The 22228-nt window shown below is 42.0% G+C and overlaps 1 protein-coding gene across 1 annotated transcript; it reads right to left on the reverse strand.

Annotated features, from left to right (window-relative positions):
- Positions 1-4423: 4423 nt before the first annotated feature.
- mybl2a (v-myb avian myeloblastosis viral oncogene homolog-like 2a) lies at positions 4424-21913 on the reverse strand. Its single transcript, XM_056259070.1, has 8 exons — positions 21820-21913; positions 18192-18255; positions 14686-14791; positions 13918-13989; positions 13711-13803; positions 13265-13485; positions 12576-12723; positions 4424-6377 (listed from the first exon to the last, which is right to left on the reverse strand). The coding sequence occupies exons 3-8, from the start codon at positions 14785-14787 to the stop codon at positions 4608-4610; spliced, it is 2406 nt and encodes an 801-aa protein (XP_056115045.1). The 5' UTR covers positions 14788-14791; positions 18192-18255; positions 21820-21913; the 3' UTR covers positions 4424-4607.
- Positions 21914-22228: the final 315 nt, after the last annotated feature.

Raw genomic sequence — 22228 nt, forward strand, 5'->3', positions numbered from 1 at the left:
GAATCCTCCTTCGATTCTTGGCCCACAGATATGTTTTCCTCCACTTGTTACCGGTTTTTCTGCCACCACAATGCACACGCATCATCTTGTATTTTTAATAAAAGAATCCTTTGTATATTCATTTGTTTGTTGGACATCTATAATATTATTAATAATATTGAGTTTCCTGGTAATGTGTATAATTATTAAATATACTTTTTTTCCTTCAAGTTTTGTTGTTGCAATATATACCTTTCCATTTAAAAGCTCTCATAACAAATGCCAATGTATTATTTAATAATAATAAAAGTATTTTGACACATATTGTTCTGTCACTTAAGTTAACGACAAGTTGACAAATCCTGTGAATATTTACTTTTTTAATAAACTTTATTTGCATTAGTACAAGGTATACAACAAAACAAACACAAAGACATTTCTCTTTCAGGACCGATGGTTGATATTCCCATGCTTCTGCTTTATGCCACACCTCTCCTTGAGGATTGATCACACACGCACACACACACACACACACACACACACACCTGTCAGCCAGCAGGAACACACTCCGACTCCTTCAGTGTTTCACAGCCTGACCCACCGGATCATCAGGTGTTACTGCTGTCCTCAATCACAACCTTTGAATAAGTGTGAACGCTGCCATCTGAACCCTGATCAAGTGGACAGAGACGCTGAAAAGATGGGACTCGCTCCGCTTACAAACTCCGGTGCGGTTCGAATTAAATATGAACGCAACACGGACCAAAGACATGTAAACGAACCAAAAATTGGACATGATGTCACAGGATGCGACCCTAAAAAGGGCAGAATGCTCAAGCATACCTGTTTTTTGTTGCCCATCACAGTTCGGTACAGGATCAGAATAATTAGGGCAAAGGAGTGTGCGTGTTTGGAGTGCTGTAGGGCAGAGGGAGAAGAGTGAGCCAATCAGCAGTAGGGGGCGTTTACTCAGGAGAGAGAGTGAGCCAATCAGCAGTAGGGGGCGTGTTTACTCAGGAGAGAGAGCCAATCAGCAGTAGGGGGCGTGTTTACTCAGGAGAGAGAGCCAATCAGCAGTAGGGGGCGTGTTTACTCAGGAGAGAGAGCCAATCAGCAGTAGGGGGCATGTTTACTCAGGAGAGAGAGAGAGCCAATCAGCAGTAGGGGGCGTGTTTACTCAGGAGAGAGAGCCAATCAGCAGTAGGGGGCGTGTTTACTCAGGAGAAAGAGTGAGCCAATCAGCAGGAGGGGGCGTGTTTACTCAGGAGAAAGAGTGAGCCAAACAGCAGTAGGGGGCGTGTTTACTCAGGAGAGAGAGCCAATCAGCAGTAGGGGGCGTGTTTACTCAGGAGAGAGTGAGCCAATCAGCAGTAGGGGGCGTGTTTACTCAGGAGAGAGAGCCAATCAGCAGTAGGGGGCGTGTTTACTCAGGAGAGAGTGAGCCAATCAGCAGTAGGGGGCGTGTTTACTCAGGAGAGAGAGTGTGCCAATCAGCAGTAGGGGGCGTGTTTACTCAGGAGAAAGAGTGAGCCAATCAGCAGTAGGGGGCGTGTTTACTCAGGAGAGAGAGAGTGAGCCAATCAGCAGTAGGGGGCGTGTTTACTCAGGAGAGAGAGAGTGAGCCAATCAGCAGTAGGGGGCGTGTTTACTCAGGAGAGAGAGTGAGCCAATCAGCAGTAGGGGGTGTGCCCACTCAGGAGAGTGAGCCAATCAGCAGTAGGGGGCGTGTTTACTCAGGAGAGTGAGCCAATCACCAGTAGGGGGCGTGTCCACTCAGGAGAGAGTGAGCCAATCAGCAATAGGGGGCGTGTCCACTCAGGAGAGAGAGTGAGCCAATCACCAGTAGGGGGCGTGTCCACTCAGGAGAGAGAGTGAGCCAATCACCAGTAGGGGGCGTGTCCACTCAGGAGAGAGAGTGAGCCAATCACCAGTAGGGGGCGTGTTTACTCAGGAGAGAGAGTGAGCCAATCACCAGTAGGGGGCGTGTCCACTCAGAGCAAGAGGGAGATTTGAAGAAAAACTGTAGAAAGAGAGATGGCTGAGACATTACAAATAGGGATGTGCGCATCGTTGTTTAAACGGAAGTTTTGTAATCGACTAGTCTAAAAGTGAAAAACCCTCTGACTTGTGTATATGTGATCTATTTGAGCACTTAATCTATGAATCAAACCATAATAAATGCCGCACACTTGGCGAATAAAGCTCGTTCTGATTCTGAAGCTCAGTTATTTTTCCCAGATTGAAGTGAATCCGCGATGGGCATGTGCTTGCGTCGCTATCACACTCGCGCACATGTCCTGAACACGGTTATACTCTAGAGGAATCCTGGCAGTTTGAAATGGCACAGCTCACATAAAACTTCTACGTTTTATTTCTAATTCAAAATACTCGTTTAACTTGAGCACACACACACACACACACACACCTGTCAGCCAGCAGGAACACACTCCGACTCCTTCAGTGTTTCACAGCCTGACCCACCGGATCATCAGGTGTTACTGCTGTCCTCAATCACAACCTTTGAATAAGTGTGAACGCTGCCATCTGAACCCTGATCAAGTGGACAGAGACGCTGAAAAGATGGGACTCGCTCCGCTTACAAACTCCGGTGCGGTTCGAATTAAATATGAACGCAACACGGACCAAAGACATGTAAACGAACCAAAAATTGGACATGATGTCACAGGATGCGACCCTAAAAAGGGCAGAATGCTCAAGCATACCTGTTTTTTGTTGCCCATCACAGTTCGGTACAGGATCAGAATAATTAGGGCAAAGGAGTGTGCGTGTTTGGAGTGCTGTAGGGCAGAGGGAGAAGAGTGAGCCAATCAGCAGTAGGGGGCGTTTACTCAGGAGAGAGAGTGAGCCAATCAGCAGTAGGGGGCGTGTTTACTCAGGAGAGAGAGCCAATCAGCAGTAGGGGGCGTGTTTACTCAGGAGAGAGAGCCAATCAGCAGTAGGGGGCGTGTTTACTCAGGAGAGAGAGCCAATCAGCAGTAGGGGGCATGTTTACTCAGGAGAGAGAGAGAGCCAATCAGCAGTAGGGGGCGTGTTTACTCAGGAGAGAGAGCCAATCAGCAGTAGGGGGCGTGTTTACTCAGGAGAAAGAGTGAGCCAATCAGCAGGAGGGGGCGTGTTTACTCAGGAGAAAGAGTGAGCCAAACAGCAGTAGGGGGCGTGTTTACTCAGGAGAGAGAGCCAATCAGCAGTAGGGGGCGTGTTTACTCAGGAGAGAGTGAGCCAATCAGCAGTAGGGGGCGTGTTTACTCAGGAGAGAGAGCCAATCAGCAGTAGGGGGCGTGTTTACTCAGGAGAGAGAGTGAGCCAATCAGCAGTAGGGGGTGTGCCCACTCAGGAGAGTGAGCCAATCAGCAGTAGGGGGCGTGTTTACTCAGGAGAGTGAGCCAATCACCAGTAGGGGGCGTGTCCACTCAGGAGAGAGTGAGCCAATCAGCAATAGGGGGCGTGTCCACTCAGGAGAGAGAGTGAGCCAATCACCAGTAGGGGGCGTGTCCACTCAGGAGAGAGAGTGAGCCAATCACCAGTAGGGGGCGTGTCCACTCAGGAGAGAGTGGCCATTCTGTGCTCTCTGTGACTGACACGAAGAAAACGCATCTGAGGTCAAATTAAAATAAATAAATAAAATGATCAGACCCTACCTCTCGAGGTATTGTTTTTACAAGTGTTTTATTTAAAATGCTTTTAAATATAAACGTAACGAAGGTGGAACCAGTAAACGGTTAATCATTTATTTATTTAAAATGAATAAAACGAAAGTAAACAGCAGGTGCTTCATAGCCGACTGCCGCACACACAGCAACCTAAATGTGGACTGTTGTTTTCAGTGTCGACCAGTAGCAGCTGTACCGTTTAGTCGACTAGTCCTGCACATCCCTAATTACAAAAGAGGAAAGCTCAGAGGAATATCACTGGAGGAAGAAGGTCATGATCAGGCAAGTGCTTTAGGACCTGCGGTAATATTAGAGAAGCTTTCCAGCGTTGGAGACGTTAGAGAGCGGGAAGGCCTGAAAGCAGACGCCGAGGCGGCGCTTGTGCTCCACACGCGAGTAACAGCGGTTTCACAGAACCACAGATATGCTGTTGTTGTAATGTTAGCTATTGTAACGGGACAGTTTGAGTGTTTGTTTTTCTGGAGCTGCTGGTGACAAAACAATCAAATCCTGCTTGTAAACACTTGTATACTGTTAATTTTTTTTTCCTTGTCGTTCGCATTATTTTGCTTCAGCTATGATAAAAGACACATCCACTCTTGCATTGCGTGCTCGTGCATTTTGGGGCCGGAGCAATAAAGGGAGGGGTGTGTGTTTGTTTGGCTTGATTTCAAACATCAGTGTTTCTCAGAAATCGCTTACTGCGACTTTAACCAAATGTTCACACTTATTTCCGCACAGTGAGTGTCTTTAAGACAAAACAGAATCATAAAGAGGTACATTTTGTGAACAATTTGACAACCAATGTAGTTCTAGATGTCAAAAGTTTCAAGATTATTCAAGTTTCAGGTTTATTGTCAGTGGCATGCTCATGAAAAGTCACTCAATTAAAAAAGATCCACTGAAAAAAAAAAAAAAAAAAGAGGTACATTTCATATCCGCATATGTCCCCGCTCCTCAAGGCAGAGAGCGGAGTGTGTCCCCCGCCGCGGTCGTGCTCTTCCTCAGGTGCTCCCGGTACAGCAGGAGCCGCTCGGCCGTGTGCTGCGGGAGCTTGCTCCTGCGGGCCCGCACAATACAGCACGCCAGAGGGAACAGCCTCTTAAACCCCCCCGAGGATGCTGGGACGGCCAACCATTTGCGGCAGATGCTCCGCAGGCGAGGGAAGCGGGTCGCTTCTTTCCAGAAGCTTTGAACGGACACGTCTTCCTCAGACAAGAGCTCTGACAGATACTGAGTCAGCTCAGACACGTCAACACGCTCTGGCTTATCACGCCCGGTCTCTCTAGCGGCTTCACTCAGCGCGGACTCCACAACTAAAGACGCCCGGTGTTTGGAAGGGGTGAACAGTGTGCTAGTCTTGAATTTCTCTTTTCCGTTGTCAAAGGGTTGAAGCTTGATTCGTGGGTCCAGAACTGTGGCTAGTATCAAATCTCTCCGCAAAATAAGAGGTTGGAAGTAAGAGCGGAGAGCAGAACGCAGGGATGAGCAGAAAAAGCTGAACTTTGTGGTCTTGCTCTCAAGTGTTTTATCAAGTCCAATGATGGTAGGAATGACGAGGGACAAGGTGACGCCGTCTTCCTGAAGCACTTGGACCACCTCTTCAAAAGGCTCCATTAAACCAACGAACTCCACGACCTGTTCACGTGTAACATGGACCACAGGTGGACACACGTGGCAGCTGTTCGCCTCTGCGTGGGCTTGATCCACGAGGCTCATCACCGAGTCCCACGCCGATTCCTGCATTATCTCTCGGATGATGCTGATTGTGGAGTTCCAGGTGTAGCCGCTTGTGCCGAACGTGCCAGACAGCGAGAGCTTGCATTTCTTAGCCAGAAGCTCAAGCCAGTAGGCGTTGCGGCGGAAGAAAGACACCACGCTTTGCACCTCAAACAGTATCCGCTCCACAACTCTGGACTTCTTTATCGCCTCCTTGATCACGCAATGCAGGAGGGAGGTGATGCAGTCCAGGTGTTTGCTGGAGGATATCTCCGCTATAGAGAAATCATCTATGGTGACCTGATCATCCAGAAAACTCAATAACTCCTCTTCATCGGGGTCGCTCTTCTGCGCAGAACACATGATCTTGTAGTCGCAGAACAGATCATGAGTGGCGATAGTGTTCTTGGCCTCATGGATGATGCTGTACCCGATGTTATGCGGGAAAAGCCCATAGCTTAGAAGAACCGACTCGATTTCTGCTCCGATCTGTGCTGTGAACTGATTACACTGCAAATGGCGAAAAGCCACAGTTCTGCAGTGAACGCTCCAGTCGGCATCAAGAAAATGCATCTGAACGGCGAGAAGAGGTTCTGTGTGTTCACTAGCCCAGATATCAGCGGTGATGTGCACCACATTACGGCCCCCGCTCAGCGACACACAGTTCCTGAGCTGCTGGATCAGCCGTGGCTTGATGGTTTTCTCCACAGCGCTGTACAGTTGTGAAGCGATCGTGCGCTGCGAGAGCTGTGGGTGTTGAGGACCCACTGCAGTCATGAACTTACGAAACCCACACCCTTCAGTGAAGTTTAGCGGGAGCATGTCCTCGGAAATCATCTGCAAAACATCATCTACAAACGCTTTGTGCTGCGGGTCCACGATGGACGGACTCCTGGAGAAGGAGGGTGAGGACGGATAGAGCGGGGGACAGCTGGCCTTCGGGGTTCTGTCCGAAGCCTTCCTCTTCAGCGGCTTCCCCCTGGGCAACGGCTCCGCTGCACTTACTGACTGTGGAGTAAAATCAAACATTAAAATCACAAGTGCAGGCAAACACATTTACTTCTAATTTATCCCAGTTACAATAACCGCTTTTCCACCGTCTGGCCAAACCGTTCTTTGCTTAACCGTTCCCTTCCATATCGACTAGTCCAGTCGGTACGGATGAATAAAACGAATGTAATATAACGGAGCTCTTTGGCATCGTAAATCGTGCAACGTTTTTTCATATTTTTTTTATACTATGTATGTATATTTATAACACAATACTTAGTATTATATTACCTTTGCATCAAAATTACAAAAAAACGAGCTAACGCTGTTGTGAGGGAGTTTCTAATACAGTGGCAGAGAGAGTGACGGGAAGGTGGACATCTTTCTCTCTTCTGACTGCTGTTATCAATCGCTCTCTATTTTTTTCCTCTTTTTGAAAGTGAAAGAGAAAACACTATTGTGGAGTTTTTCTTTTGCTATTTGAGCAAATGGTAACACAAAAAATATATTTAATGTATTCTCTCATTCATCGTTATGGGATTTTACCCAACTTTGAAGACTTTCGCTTCTGAGAAGCCCGCAAATGTGAAAAGGGTCTAACTAAACCTTGATTTTCACCACAGGGGGACTTTAATAAAGTATAGGCAGTATTCATATTTATTTCTGATTTATTAAAATAATTATAAACTATATACATATTATATATCGGCTTTACACTCACTTAAAGGATTATTAGGAACACCTGTTCAATTTCTCATTAATGCAATTATCTAATCAACCAATCACATGGCAGTTGCTTCAATGCATTTAGGGGTGTGGTCCTGGTCAAGACAATCTCCTGAACTCCAAACTGAATGTCAGAATGGGAAAGAAAGGTGATTTAAGCAATTTTGAGCGTGGCATGGTTGTTGGTGCCAGACGGGCCGGTCTGAGTATTTCACAATCTGCTCAGTTACTGGGATTTTCACGCACAACCATTTCTAGGGTTTACAAAGAATGGTGTGAAAAGGGAAAAACATCCAGTATGCGGCAGTCCTGTGGGCGAAAATGCCTTGTTGATGCTAGAGGTCAGAGGAGAATGGGCCGACTGATTCAAGCTGATAGAAGAGCAACTTTGACTGAAATAACCACTCGTTACAACCGAGGTATGCAGCAAAGCATTTGTGAAGCCACAACACGCACAACCTTGAGGCGGATGGGCAACAACAGCAGAAGACTCCACCGGGTACCACTCATCTCCACTACAAATAGGAAAAAGAGGCTACAATTTGCAAGAGCTCACCAAAATTGGACAGTTGAAGACTGGAAAAATGTTGCCTGGTCTGATGAGTCTCGATTTCTGTTGAGACATTCAGATGGTAGAGTCAGAATTTGGCGTAAACAGAATGAGAACATGGATCCATCATGCCTTGTTACCACTGTGCAGGCTGGTGGTGGTGGTGTAATGGTGTGGGGGATGTTTTCTTGGCACACTTTAGGCCCCTTAGTGCCAACTGGGCATCGTTTAAATGCCACAGCCTACCTGAGCATTGTTTCTGACCATGTCCATCCCTTTATGGCCACCATGTACCCATCCTCTGATGGCTACTTCCAGCAGGATAATGCACCATGTCACAAAGCTCGAATCATTTCAAATTGGTTTCTTGAACATGACAATGAGTTCACTGTACTAAAATGGCCCCCACAGTCACCAGATCTCAACCCAATAGAGCATCTTTGGGATGTGGTGGAACGGGAGCTTCGTGCCCTAGATGTGCATCCCACAAATCTCCATCAACTGCAAGATGCTGTCCTATCAATATGGGCCAACATTTCTAAAGAATGCTTTCAGCACCTTGTTGAATCAATGCCACGTAGAATTAAGGCAGTTCTGAAGGCGAAAGGGGGTCAAACACAGTATTAGTATGGTGTTCCTAATAATCCTTTAGGTGAGTGTATATCGCCCACCCTGCTCTCAAAGACATTGACATTCAAAAAACAAGCAAAATCTTGCATGTGTGATGATGAAACAGACACCCGGCATCTCATCCGTAATACCTTTAATGCTTTCCTTTAACTGCATAGCATCAAAAACACTTAGAAAATAAACAAAGCTGTGTATGGTTATGGTTCTACAGAGCTACATAGAATATATGTGGCAACTTCCTAGTTTTAACATTTGTCAATTTTTCCTTGTACCGTCGATAATCAGACTGCTGAAATCAACATCGGTCACTCGTGAAATATCATTGATATATACAATACTATCATCAGATCTTCTAGCCCTACTGACCACAGTTGTTCAGTCTGACTGAACTAACAGAAGTGAAGAATTCTGCCAGATCTAGTGCTAATTAGTAATGATCTATCTCAGCTGCTCAGTGAACCCAAACTAACAGATGAACTAGAGGAAATGACTAGCAGTTTGAGCACCATTTTCACTAGTACATTAGATATTGTTGCACCAATTAGATTAAAAAAGGTTAAAGAGAAAACTAAAGCACCATGGTACAACAGTGTTACGCATGATATCAAGAGAGAAACTCGTAACCTAGAGCGTAAATGGAAACAAACTAATTTAGAGGTCTTTAGAATCGCGTGGAAAGACAGTATGTCACGTTATAAAAAGGCTCTAAAAGCAGCCAGGGCTGAGCACCTCCGCAAACTAATAGAAAATAACCAAAATAATCCAAGGTTCTTATTTAACACCGTGGCTAGACTAACAAATAAACAGACATCACCAGAGCAAAATATACCGTTACAGTTTAGTAGTAATGATTTTATGAATTATTTCAATGAGAAAATAGAAAGCATTCGAAACACAATTATAAATGTACAATCCTCTATGGTGTCTTGTGATTCAGCCTCAATTATCGTCCCTCAAGAACAACTACACCGCTTTGCAACGATAGGACAGGAAGAGCTAAATAAACTTATTATTGCATCTAAACCAACAACATGCTCATTAGATCCAATACCCACTAAACTACTGAAAGAAGTGTTACCTGTAGTGGAAGAGCCTCTTCTTAATATTATTAACTCGTCTTTATTCTTAGGTCATGTTCCAAGAATATTCAAGTTGGCAGAAATAAAACCTCTCATTAAGAAACCGCAACTAGATCCAAATAACCTAGCAAATTACAGACCCATTTCAAATCTTCCATTTATGTCCAAAATACTAGAAAAAGTTGTATCCGCTCAACTGTGCTCTTTTTTGCAAGAAAATGATATCTATGAAAAATTCCAGTCAGGATTCAGACCGCATCATAGTACAGAAACTGCGCTAGTTAAAATTACAAATGATCTACTCTTAGCTTCTGACCAAGGCTGTATCTCAATACTAGTCCTACTTGATCTTAGCGCCGCGTTCGACACTATAGATCATAAAATACTCTTGGATCGACTACAAAACTACACTGGTGTTCAGGGACAGGCATTAAGCTGGTTTAGATCGTACTTATCTGACCGTTATCATTTTGTCTCTTTACACGGGGGAAAATCAAAGTTAACGTCAGTAGACTACGGAGTACCGCAAGGATCGGTGCTAGGCCCTCTGCTATTCTCAATATATATGCTGCCACTTGGTAATATTATAAGAAAACATGGAATTAATTTCCACTGCTATGCTGATGACACTCAATTATATATTTCATCACGACCAGATGAAAACATTACCTCATCTAAATTGACAGAATGTCTCAAAGATATAAAATGCTGGATGACGCGTAATTTCCTGCTATTAAATTCAGATAAAACGGAGGTATTACTTATTGGTCCAAAAAACTACACACAAAATCTCTTACAATACGACTTTAATATAGAAGGATGCCCTGTTACTTTTTCCACTACAGTAAAAGACCTGGGTGTTATACTAGACCGCAACTTGTCTTTCGAAAATCATATTTCATCTGTTACAAGAACAGCCTTTTTCCACCTTAGAAACATTGCTAAATTACGTAACATGCTATCTGTTTCTGATGCAGAAAAGTTAGTTCATGCATTCATGACCTCGAGACTAGATTACTGTAATGCTTTATTAGCTGGTTGTCCTGCATCCTCAATAAACAAGCTACAGTTAGTGCAAAATGCAGCCGCTAGAGTTCTTACTAGATCAAGAAAATATGATCATATAACACCGATTTTATCATCTCTGCACTGGTTACCTATTAAGTTCCGTATCAATTACAAAGTACTACTACTGACCTATAAAGCCCTTAATGGTTTAGCTCCTATGTACTTAACGGACCTTCTTTCGCCCTACAATCCACCGCGTTCTCTAAGATCACTAAATTCAAGGCTTCTGGTCATTCCTAGGATATCGAAGTCCACGAAAGGAGGGAGGGCATTCTCGCATTTAGCTCCAAAACTCTGGAATAGCCTTCCCGATACGGTCCGATGCTCTGACTCGCTGACACAGTTTAAAACTAGACTAAAGACGTGTCTCTTTAGTCAAGCATTCACATAATGCTTACCTTTTAGTCCTCTGCTATGCCATACGGAACCGTTTGCCACTGAAACTGCTTAACGCACCAGTGGGGCTCGACAGCCTTATAGACAAACGGGTCGGTCCGTATGGTTGCGGTTGGGTTGCGGAGAGTTTGGGTTACGGAGAGTTGTGAGACTATGGTTTTCTAACACCTACTCCCGTGTAATGGAAATCATTATGAACATCAGCTATGCTAATTATTTCCCATCTGCCTTTCTGCTGTTATCTCGGGACGCTTGTCCCGAGAAAAATGGCGTTCGTAGGCTCCAGTTTGGTATCCTGCCTCTCACGGGGATTTCGGATGCCTCAACGCCTGTGATGAGAAGACCAACGCCTGTGAAGAGACGACTCAACGCCTGCGAAGAGACGACTCAACGCCGGCGATATGTTATCCCCTAAATATTACATGATTAACTAAATGTATTTATTCCAGGTACTCTCTACTATGGACTTACTCTAAAGCTTCTTTAAAACCCTATGATTGTTAGCCAGAGGAGAACTGGCCCCTGACTAGCCTGGGTTCTCCCAAGGTTTTTTTCTCCATCCAATCTGATGGAGTTTTGGTTCCTTGCCACTGTCGCCTTGCTTTTGGCTTGCTTAGTTGGGGATATTTAATATTCAACAATATTATTGAACTGTGTTGTACTACTTTCATGTTATCACTGTGAAGCTGCTTTGATGCAATCTGTATTGTGAAAAGCGCTATATAAATAAATGTGACTTGACTTGACTTAGTAATGGGCGATAGAAACGATATGCAATATAAACGTTACAAAATTGACCTACGATAGAGATTTTAATTCTATTGCGATAATGCATGTTGACGCAATCTACCCGCAAAATTTAGAGCCACGAACTGCAACCGGCTGCAACGCATCATCGTATTCGTCATCTTGAGTAAACATGGCTGAAAGCGAGGAGGAGCTGGTGAAAAAGACCGGTGCAGTATCCATTATTTGGACTTGGTTCGGATTTAAGCCGTCTGACGAGCAGCAGCAAACTATACTCTGTAGGGGCAACAGTTCTGGCTAACGCCTTTTTCACACATACTCCTTTTTTTCCGTACCCATGTTAACAGGCCTGCACGCGGATGCGGTGCTGCGATGCGTTCCAGGAGCGGTGCAGCAGTGCAGCGATCGTTTCCGCACAGAGTCTATTTCTGCTGTGCTGCACGCGCTGAATTAAAGTGACAGCGCATGGTTCATGGTCGAAATGAACACGGATTGATATGAAAATATAGTTGTCTCTCCTTAAATGCATTTAATTGAATTATACTACTATTTTTCACAGTCGTTTTCTTTTTAACTTTAAGCTCGGGGTAATAAAAGCAAGGAAAACTACACAGTAATGTTACCTCAACAACGCGACATAACAGGTGCACTTGTCTCTTCGTGGAGGTGGAAAAACAAGTTCTTTGTGAGCGCAATATTTCTTGTAAAAAAGATTTAAATACAAAAGAAAAGGTATGAGAGAGCTGTTTTTGTCAATTGTGTATGTTTTAATGTAATGTTTGCGATGTTAACATAAATGCATAAATGTTTTACCACTTGCTTGAGCAACTTAATATATAAATCATGGTCTATCTAACATGTTCTGAAATGGTTCTATTATAATTTATATATCGTTATATATCGTTATCGCAAGAGGCTGCAAAGTATATCGCAATATGGATTTTAGGCCATATCGCCCATCCCTAGTGCTAATCAAACTGGATATTAGCACGACAGCACAGGGTAAAGGATATAGAGTACCTTTTCATGACTGGTGGAAGCAGAGGTTTCCTTTAGCGTCAGGTAGATTCCCAGATCACTCAGATCCACATCCTCCATCTTATAGGTCCCCTTGTCCATTTTACGCTTTAGGGTTGAATACCAATGGTTCTTTATGGAGTTATCAGTCCTGTCAAACATCACCACATGTAACCAGTAGGAAACTGAGCACAATGCCTCACATTATAACAGTCAGTACAAATAAAGATAAAATAGAGGACAATACTATAAGACTATTTAACATTAGGGTTGTAACGGTATGACGATATATCACGGTTCTTAATTTTTATAAATTTTTAATGACAAAAATAAGTTGTTAGTCTAATCCATAATCAATTATTTAATTTAATTGATAAGGCATGTTTTTGATTATTGAAATTTGAATAAACAAAACAAACAAATGGTTTCAAGTTTGTTATAATAAAGCATTTGTTTAACAAAAAACATTTGTTTAACATGTTTTCATTCAACAGTCATTTTAACTGATGATAATAATCAGAACTGATTGTTTAATACCGTGAAACCGTGATATTTTCAGAGACCGTTATCATATCGTGAAAATCTCGTTCCGTTACAACCCTATTTTACAATAACTATAACAACACATATATTTAACAATACAAACAAGACTATTTAAATAAAATAGATAAATAAAAAGAGCTCTAAATTACCTTCCAGGGAGAAACTTTGCAATCTGTGCCCAGCGAGACCCCAGAACACAATGGCACTTGACGATCAGCAGGTCCTCGTCTGTTGTCCAGGGCGTCTTGATCACAGACGGGTCCAGGTGGTTATGCCACCGCTCTCTGCACTGTTTGCCCCGCCGCCCTTTCAGGTGCTTGGCAATTGTGCTCCACTTCTTGTCCCCGAACAAAGACACCAGCTGAATGAGCTACAGAAAGAAGACAACCGTTAGACAGCTTTGACAAGATGATCCGTACTTCTAAGAAAAGAATGAGGATAACCATGAATGCTCCATGCATGTTGTGCAATGGTGTCTGATAAACACAGAAGCAAACTGTGCCACTCAATCAATGCCATGACATTTTAATACAGGGCAAGTGACACAAACCCGAGGCCTTTTGTCCAGCTCGGATATCTCCCAAACAATGCTCACCCTTTCATCTTCTTCTTTGGTCCAGGCTCCTTTAATGAGCTCTGGGTCTAAGACCACCGTGAATCTGTTTTTACACTCCTGTGCAGAGCGCCCCTGCAATAACACACAATTCCAGAGTTACAACAATTTATCAAATATGTACAATCAGAAATATCCACGTAAACATTTGAATATTTATGAATTAACACTTTAAATTAGACCACTTGCCGGTAGGTAGCCTGCAATCAGCTCCCACTCCTCCCGTCCAAACCTCACCACGAGGGACGCAAGGCTTTCGTCCTAAATGTTAGCCATAAAATACAAACACTAAGATTTGTAGCACACTATAAGCAATATAACGATAGCATCAGAAGGTGGTGGAAAAAAACGAGGCAGTGTTGGGAGTTACGCATTACAAGTAACACTTTACGTTACGTGATCACAGTACCTTTCCCAAGTAACTAGTTACTTTTTCAAATAAGTATTTCGTGTTTCCCTTTATTGACATGTTGAGATAAATCGTGAGTGACGAGGCGTTGTGTGCGCTGTGCGTGAACATGATCAGATGCTTACTGTAAATCTAAGTAACTGTAGACTAAATGTGAGAATGCATTTACTCATCCCACAATCACAAAAACAGATTTAGTATTCCTCAAATAAAATAAAAAAGTGAAATGCAAACTCAAAATATTACACAAACCTGCAATAATTAAATGTTAAATTACACAAATATACTTTATGTATTTAATCTCACTTTATTAACCAATGCTGACTGACCTTTGATGATCCAATTTAACAATACTGATTTGTAAAAATGACTTTAAACATCATATTTGTGTTTCGTTTTTGTTTTTAATCACTGAAGTAATAATGTTGAGCCTTCTTCTCCTGCGTCCTACTCTTCTGTGGTCCAGAATGGCAGCACGATTAATTAAATCAAGTAAGTGACGTATTATCTTATTAATGATTTAAATGCACCTCAGTGCTTCAGCTCACCTCTTTTGAAGTCCACTTGCCCTTCAGTCGTTCGATATCTTCATCAATATCAGACTCCAGATCAACCACACACTTAGGGTTAAGGCTTACCACAGCTTCCATTACTCTGCAAACACAGAAAGGAGATCAGCACACCAGGGCTGGGTGATAAAACCGCATCGGTACTGATCAACGGTACACCATAATGATAAAAAAAATGTTCGATATAACGCTCAATATTTTCATTCAGATGCGCGGCGCGACCGCCACAACGTTGCCCAACATCAAATGGCAAGCATGATGAAAGCGGAACGAAACTGCGCTATTATTTTGTGCTTTACGGACCGTTTATCAGTTTGGACCATCAATGTCAGCGAGCCGATGTTTATCAAGCGACACTCTTACTACACAGCGCTGAGAGATCCAGTGAAGGAAGAATTTGAGTTCGCCACAGAAGTAATCACATCGCTGCGAGATCTAGCGAGAAGCATTCACATTTCTCCGTTATTAACGGATCAAACAGCGCTGACGTGCAAACCAGGAGAAACATCGTGCCGACGGTGCCGTGAATGAACTAGTTATAGGCTTTAAGTCCACAGATCAGCAACATTCACCGTGGGTTTACTGTAGTAACACTCACTGTAGCCATGGAAGTGCCAGGAACAGTAAAATGCTTTCAAGTACGTCACACATCTTTTCCCAGCACTTCAAAACTCAAATATTATAATACTTAAATGGTATTTTTAATGTGATGACCAAAACATTATTTGTTCATCCTTTAAAAATTATCCCCATTTATAAAACAAAGTTTCAAGATGTAGGAAAACTCACACTTATTTAAGAATAATTTTTCTTTTAATAAATTTTTTTTTTTAAAGCAAATAAATTTCTTTGGCATTTCTTTATTTTTGCTGTATGGAAAACGTTCCCAGCCGTGACGCCACTGTGTCGTATCGAACCGTGAATGTTGTGAGCCGTTACACCTCTGCTTATTACAGATGTTGCTCTGCCTCAAAGCTCGCCTCGATTGGTCAACGGCTACGCTTACACTTTTACACTGCACACATTTTGTAACATTTTATTTAAGTTTAAGGCCGACTCCATGAGCGTCGAGCAAAGCGTCAGTAAGCTGCCAGTCTGATTTGACTGGTTTAATTGGGATAACCGTCCCCAAAACATCAATCATAATAAAGAACATAATCATATCAACAGTTGCATAATAAATGAGCTAGAAAGGGAGGAACACAAAAACTGCCAAAAAATCAATGGTTTCTGAAACTTGGCAAAGGCAGACTGCCAGACAACTAGCCAGCCACTGGCAGGTCACATGACATCATGCCAGTGGCGGCTCCTGCCAGCCAGCTGGAGAATGAACCCCCACTCATATTTTTTCCTCTTTTGAAAAGTTGTGGAAACTATCACATATTTTGTCTTTTGGTATAAGAGCAAATGCAAACAATAAAATTATATTTGCTGTCATCTCCCAATCACTGCTATAGACGTTTACCCAACTATGACGACTTCCTCCGCTACGGGAACCCCAGACATGTAAAAAGGGTCCACACACAAACTGCCCCAATGAGAAGCTGGAGCAGAAAACTGAGAGATAAGGATGACAGTAGAGATGTTCCGATACCCTTTTTCCCTTCCTGATACCGATTCCGATACCTGGACTCAGGGTATTGGCCGATACCGAGTACTGATCCGATACCTGGGTCTGTACAGTATCTATACAGCTGCAATTCATACTAGCACTGTATGAATTGATAGAATTATTTTATGGTATGCTTCAGACTTATCCCTTAATTAAACATGAACAAATACATACAGTGAACTACCGTAATTCCTCAAATAAAGACCGGGGCCTTTATTTACCTGAACTGCAGATGGTAGCCGGCTTTTATTTGAAGCAGGCTTTTATTAGAGGCAGGCCTTTATTTCTAATTCGCGATCCCCGCCCGCCCGCCAGCCAAGTTTCCATGGTGACGCGTCATGCTTGGCACGTGTTCACCACAGCCAAAATAGCGCTGTATGACAGATGTAGCGCTTTTATTTCTAAATATTAACAAACTTGCTTACCATGTCATCAACTATCTTCTATTCTGACTCTCAAATCCGTGTAAGCGAGTTTGTTTTGTCGTTTAAAACCCTTTATAAATTATCTTGATCTGTAACGTGAGATGGGCACCGCAGTTCAGAGATTCCGGTCTGTTGGATTTGTTAAGTTACAGCGCGTGAATTCTTCAGTTTCTCCCGAAATACATGAAAGTAAGTGGCCGGTGAACTGGGAGAAGAATAGAGTAAACTTTATAGTTACTTACACTGTGTATCTGATATGAATAAAACACGTCGCCAAATATATTTGAATGGATTGTTATTGCTGCTTCCATAGACACCATTGTGTATTTTACAAACTATAAATTTATTGTTTTGCTATAAATCATATCTATTTAAATGTCTGAAAACTAAAATAAACATGTGGTTAAAAACACTGAATAGTTGTGATATGACAACCGCTGAGCGAGTCCGTCTTTGAGTGTACACTAATTTTTCCCCGGCCTTAATTTGAGACCGGCCTTTATTTGTCCGCGTTGACCACGCCCCCGGCCACTATCAGAGGCCCGGCGTTTATTTGAATACCGGTCTTTATTTGAGGAATTACGGTAGATTATTTTTATTATCTGACATACATTTCACAGCAATATATTATTTATCTTTCTTAAGTGAAAAAGAACTTAAAATGCAACCACACATCTAATACTGTAAACTGAAAAAGGTATTTTAGTTTTACAATATAACTGCATAAAAAAGTGCAACGAATCTAAAAAATTATATATGAATAATATAAGAAAATAATCTCTTTATAATTTAAAGTCCATAAACAATTTTGTTAAATAAACGGCATTTCAGTTTTGACCGCGGCTGGTCATCCAGAACAATAAACTCGATACATGTTGTCGGTTATATTTATCGCTCGTTGGCTGTCTTTTGAAAACTTTTCTCTTTGTTTGAATGAAGCTTGATTCAGAGATTGTTGATTCTGGCGCGGCTCATTATTCTCTGCCCTTGCCTTTGTGTAATCGTGTTCTGCGGGGTGATGCGTCTTCGAATGCTTTAAGTTACTCGTGTTGAAGTTGCTAATACTTGTTCCACCCCTCGAAATTGCAGTATGGCATACGAGACATGTCACCGTTTTACTGGCTGGTTGGTCCAGTCTGAAATACTGCTAAACAACTTCCTGTGTCGCCACAAGCAACCACTGTTTAGAGCAGCGAAGAAGAATTGATCTCCGATTTGCAGCGTTATGCAAAGCTAGCGTGCATAACTAGTTATTGTTTAAGAAAATGGTATCGGATCGGTACGCGGATAGAAGTACTCGCCGATACCAGCATTTTTATTGGTATCGGCGGCATTTCCGATACTAGTATCAACTCTAGATGACAGGAGGAATTGTGTTGTAAAGGAACAGAAAGATACAATTAAGTCAACAGAGGTAGAAAGTTAAACAAAGAGAACATGCAACATACCTTACATAAACAGCTGCGCTTCTGAAGAATGACTCAAATGAACCGCCAGACTAGTCTACTGGACCTAAACATTTGGAAAGAATCACTTTAGTACAATAAATAAAACTTTCCATCACTTATTTAACACCAGATAACACAACAATAAACTCACACAGAAACATGCGCTTTGAGACGCATGACAAATGCAAACAAAATGTTTGGTGCAAAAAATGTTTTGTCTGAAGTAAAAAATAAAAATGAATATCTATTTTGTAGACTGACCAAATTCTGCAAGTTGGCTCTGACTTTGGGCAACTAGAAGACAGATTTTTACCCTGGACTGTGAATCTGGGCATTGTGGCGTTATTCCAGCCTCAACTCATTTACCAGAACCGTGTGGATTTATCATACTGTCCATCGTACCATTTATCAGCCATTACACGAAAATAATGATCAGCTTACGAGTTACGAATATAGGAACATTTTTCAATATCACTGCATCCAAGAGCACCAATACACTATCCTTTATTCTAGATACAATTCATTTTGGTAGAATTAACAATAATAGTAGAAAGTATGATGATGATCCTACAGCCGAGCTGATGTCAGCTCACGAGGTGGGAAGTCGAGTTTTGTCCGAGATTTGTCGGAGTAAGATGGCGGTGTACCTTCTTTTAATTAACTACACAAAAATACAGCAAGGTTGTACTAAATGAAGAACATAGAAATGTGCATCAGTGTGTTCTGCTTTTGTATGTTTTTAAATAATTTACGAAACCACTGTAAACTTTACTGTTACAATTAATATTATATTATAATGCTATCATATTCTGAGCAGGAAATTAGCTCACTGCGCTGTAAGTAGAAAAGCTTGACAATATCACTGCTAAATACCTGTAAGTATTGTGGTGTTTGCCATGTGAGTAGCCCCAGAGTGCAGTCTGGACGATGGGGCGAGGCGACACTTTTGGGCGGGGCGACACGTGTCGCTCCGCCCACACCTGATTTTATTGGCTTATAATACAGCACTCTTATTGGCGTAGATGCTTAAGGCATGAGCATGCGCATTCCATTATGTACGAGTCTATGGTAGGAGTTTATGGATGATCTACGACGCTGTTTGGCCATAGCAGAAATATTAAGTTATAACCATGGCGATTTCCTATTTCAGTAACGATCAATTGGATAATGTTTTGATGAATTTACGAATCAAGTTAGATGAAGTTCCTGTCAAAATGTATTCGTATAGCGCTCAATTCACATCGTTTCAAAGCAGCTTTACAAAAAGTAATATTGTAAGCTTTATAGGCTATAATATTGAGCAGTTTTAGGGCTAGGCGATATCACGAAATAGCCTATGTTGCTGATGATACACTGTTTGAGATTTAGCCTAGATACTATTGTATTTATTAATTTACCCTGGAGATAAAGTCATGCAGTGCCACTTTTAGTGAGCAATGATCATGACGGCATGAAAATTAATTACTGGCATAGAAGGAGAGATAATTTCTATAGGCTGATGATTTAGGCTAGACAATATTTTTCCGCATTTCATGCAGGGCTCCGGAATTTTACATCATTCGTAAATGCTTCTTCGTTTTTCCATTAGGATCAGTGAATAAACACAAACTCGGGATTTTACACAAATGATGATAACTGTATTTCAGTAAAACATTGTATAAATCCAAAAGTGTGTTTTATTTTATTTTAAAGCAAAACCACGGTGACAAATAAGACAATGATAGGCTACCAAATAGCATACAAGCCCTGGCCATTGGGGTTTGTGCGTAGGCTACAAAAGGAATAAAAACCGTGCACTGCTGAAATGTGAAACAAAATATATATATATTTATTTACTAAAACAGATTTATTATGTCGATCTAGGCTATAGCAAATATTATTATTTATGTGCTCAAGAGTGTATTTAAGCAATATGCCTACATGTTCATATCACTTCTCTGCTGGGTATTTTATTTATTTTATTATAGGCCTTATAATTGCACAGATTTACAGCAGTGTTTTTTTTATGGTTATGCAGCTAGCCTATATGTGAGTGTTAATATTTAAAACCATTTTTATCCCGTAGCCTATACTACGCAGATTAAAACATGGACACGTAATGCGGGGGTGGATAAATAAATTATAGGATTTTTATAATGTCGCAGTCACAGATAGTTGTAGCTAGCCTACATGTTAACCAGTTGACACTTATTAGAAAACATGAATCTTTTAAAACTATAACATAGGGCTTTACAGAACCATATATAGGCCCTCATTTTATTAACAGGCAAACAACAATGAAACATGAGTTTGCCATTAAACATTTTATTTTGCACTTTGTAGCCTACCAAATAATGCACGCATTGGCCAACATCTCGTTAAAAAATGAAACAAAAACGGTCGTGCTTTAAAAATTAAAATCAGCTGCTATTAGGCTACATTCTTATAGTGAATTATCATCCTTTGCGTAAAATCCCGAGTTTGTGCTGATCCACCGATCCTGATAGAAGTATAAAGAAGCCAAGTGAATGACGCGCTATAATGTAAAACATCTCAATGAAGTAGGCCTACAGGTGCTGTGTCACCAAGCGTTCGTTTTTAAACAATAACTTAATCAATTCTGTGTCTTAAGTACAATAAAACAGCAATAGATCTTAACTAAAATTACCATGGTAAACCGATAAGATAGCCATACGATTAAAGTATTTAATAGTTCTTTAATACGGCCAAATCATTCATAAAATCGTACTTAAAGGAATGCGCATGCTCAGACCTGAATCGTCTACACCAATAAGATTGCGGTATTATAAACCAATAAAATTGGGGGTGGGCGGAGCGACACGTGTCGCCCTGCCCAAAAGTGTCGCCCCGCCCCATCGTCCAGACTGCACTCTGGGGTACTACATGTTTCTCACTGACACGCCCCAACTCGTGAAGATCGGGGCTTAAAGAAAATCCCGAGCTTCCCACTGGTATTTACGACCTTGTGGAGGCGTTCATGAGCGTTCAACTCGTAAATACGATTTTCCGACATGACTTCAACGAACCAGTTCGGTTCTTCTTGCCGCATTGCATTATGGGCACAACTACGACCGTTGGTGAACATTTTTGCATATTAGCGTATCAAAAAGATGCGTAGATAATAAAAGGCAACCTGTATAGTAAAAAAATTGTTATAGGACAACACGACAAAAGAAACACACACACACACACACACACACATTGCTGAGAATGAGACAGTGAAACTTCACGATTAGCATTTCTGGCTAACGTTAGTTCTGAACCAAACTAACATTAACCACCAACTCCTCTGGAAGAAAAATACCAGTAACCTCACGCTGTAGTAAGTTAGATGTTTTCGTTTATAATAATGCATAAGTTAATATCACTCTACTAAAGATCTCTCCTCTGTAACACTGAAGTTGTTCTCGTATATTTCAGACACCACAATAATACGACCAAACTCCGACAGTTGGTTCAACGGCTGCTAGCACTTTTGCTGATAGATAAGTTAGACTAACGTTAGGGGATTCGAGCATCAGTTTGTGGATAGAGACACTTGATTGCCATTTCTTCGGATACAGTGGAGAACATTTCCAGCAATTTTAACAGAACACTTTTGTTGAAAACTGTTGTTTTTCTTTCTTACCCACACGCTTGCCAGGACATATCTTCGCTGTTTTGCAGAAGTCTTACATTTCTCCGATAGTTCAGGATTCAGGAAGCACCATACTATTATACGTGTAAGATATGTGTGTTTGTTATGAATTATCGTCTGCTACAGACTGTGTGTGTGTGTGTGTGGTGTTTTGTGTGCGCTTATAACCTCCAACTGCTGCCTGCCCTGACTGAGCCCGCGCGCGCGGATGCTGTGTTCGCGCGCGTCATGTGTGCGCTCAGCATTGCGCAGTTCCCCGCACTCGGGCCTCTCCGCACACCGCACGCACATGGGGCTGCGCAGACAATACGCAGAAGAGGCTGGCCACGAACGTAAACTGTAGTTGAAAATCGGTACACGTTAATTCGACGACACACAGAATTGACCTTAATTATAAGGC

This window comes from Rhinichthys klamathensis, unplaced genomic scaffold, assembly GCF_029890125.1.
Source record: "Rhinichthys klamathensis goyatoka isolate OS25496 unplaced genomic scaffold, OSU_Roscu_1.1 h1tg000163l_1, whole genome shotgun sequence".
Taxonomy (NCBI): Eukaryota; Metazoa; Chordata; class Actinopteri; order Cypriniformes; family Leuciscidae; genus Rhinichthys; species Rhinichthys klamathensis.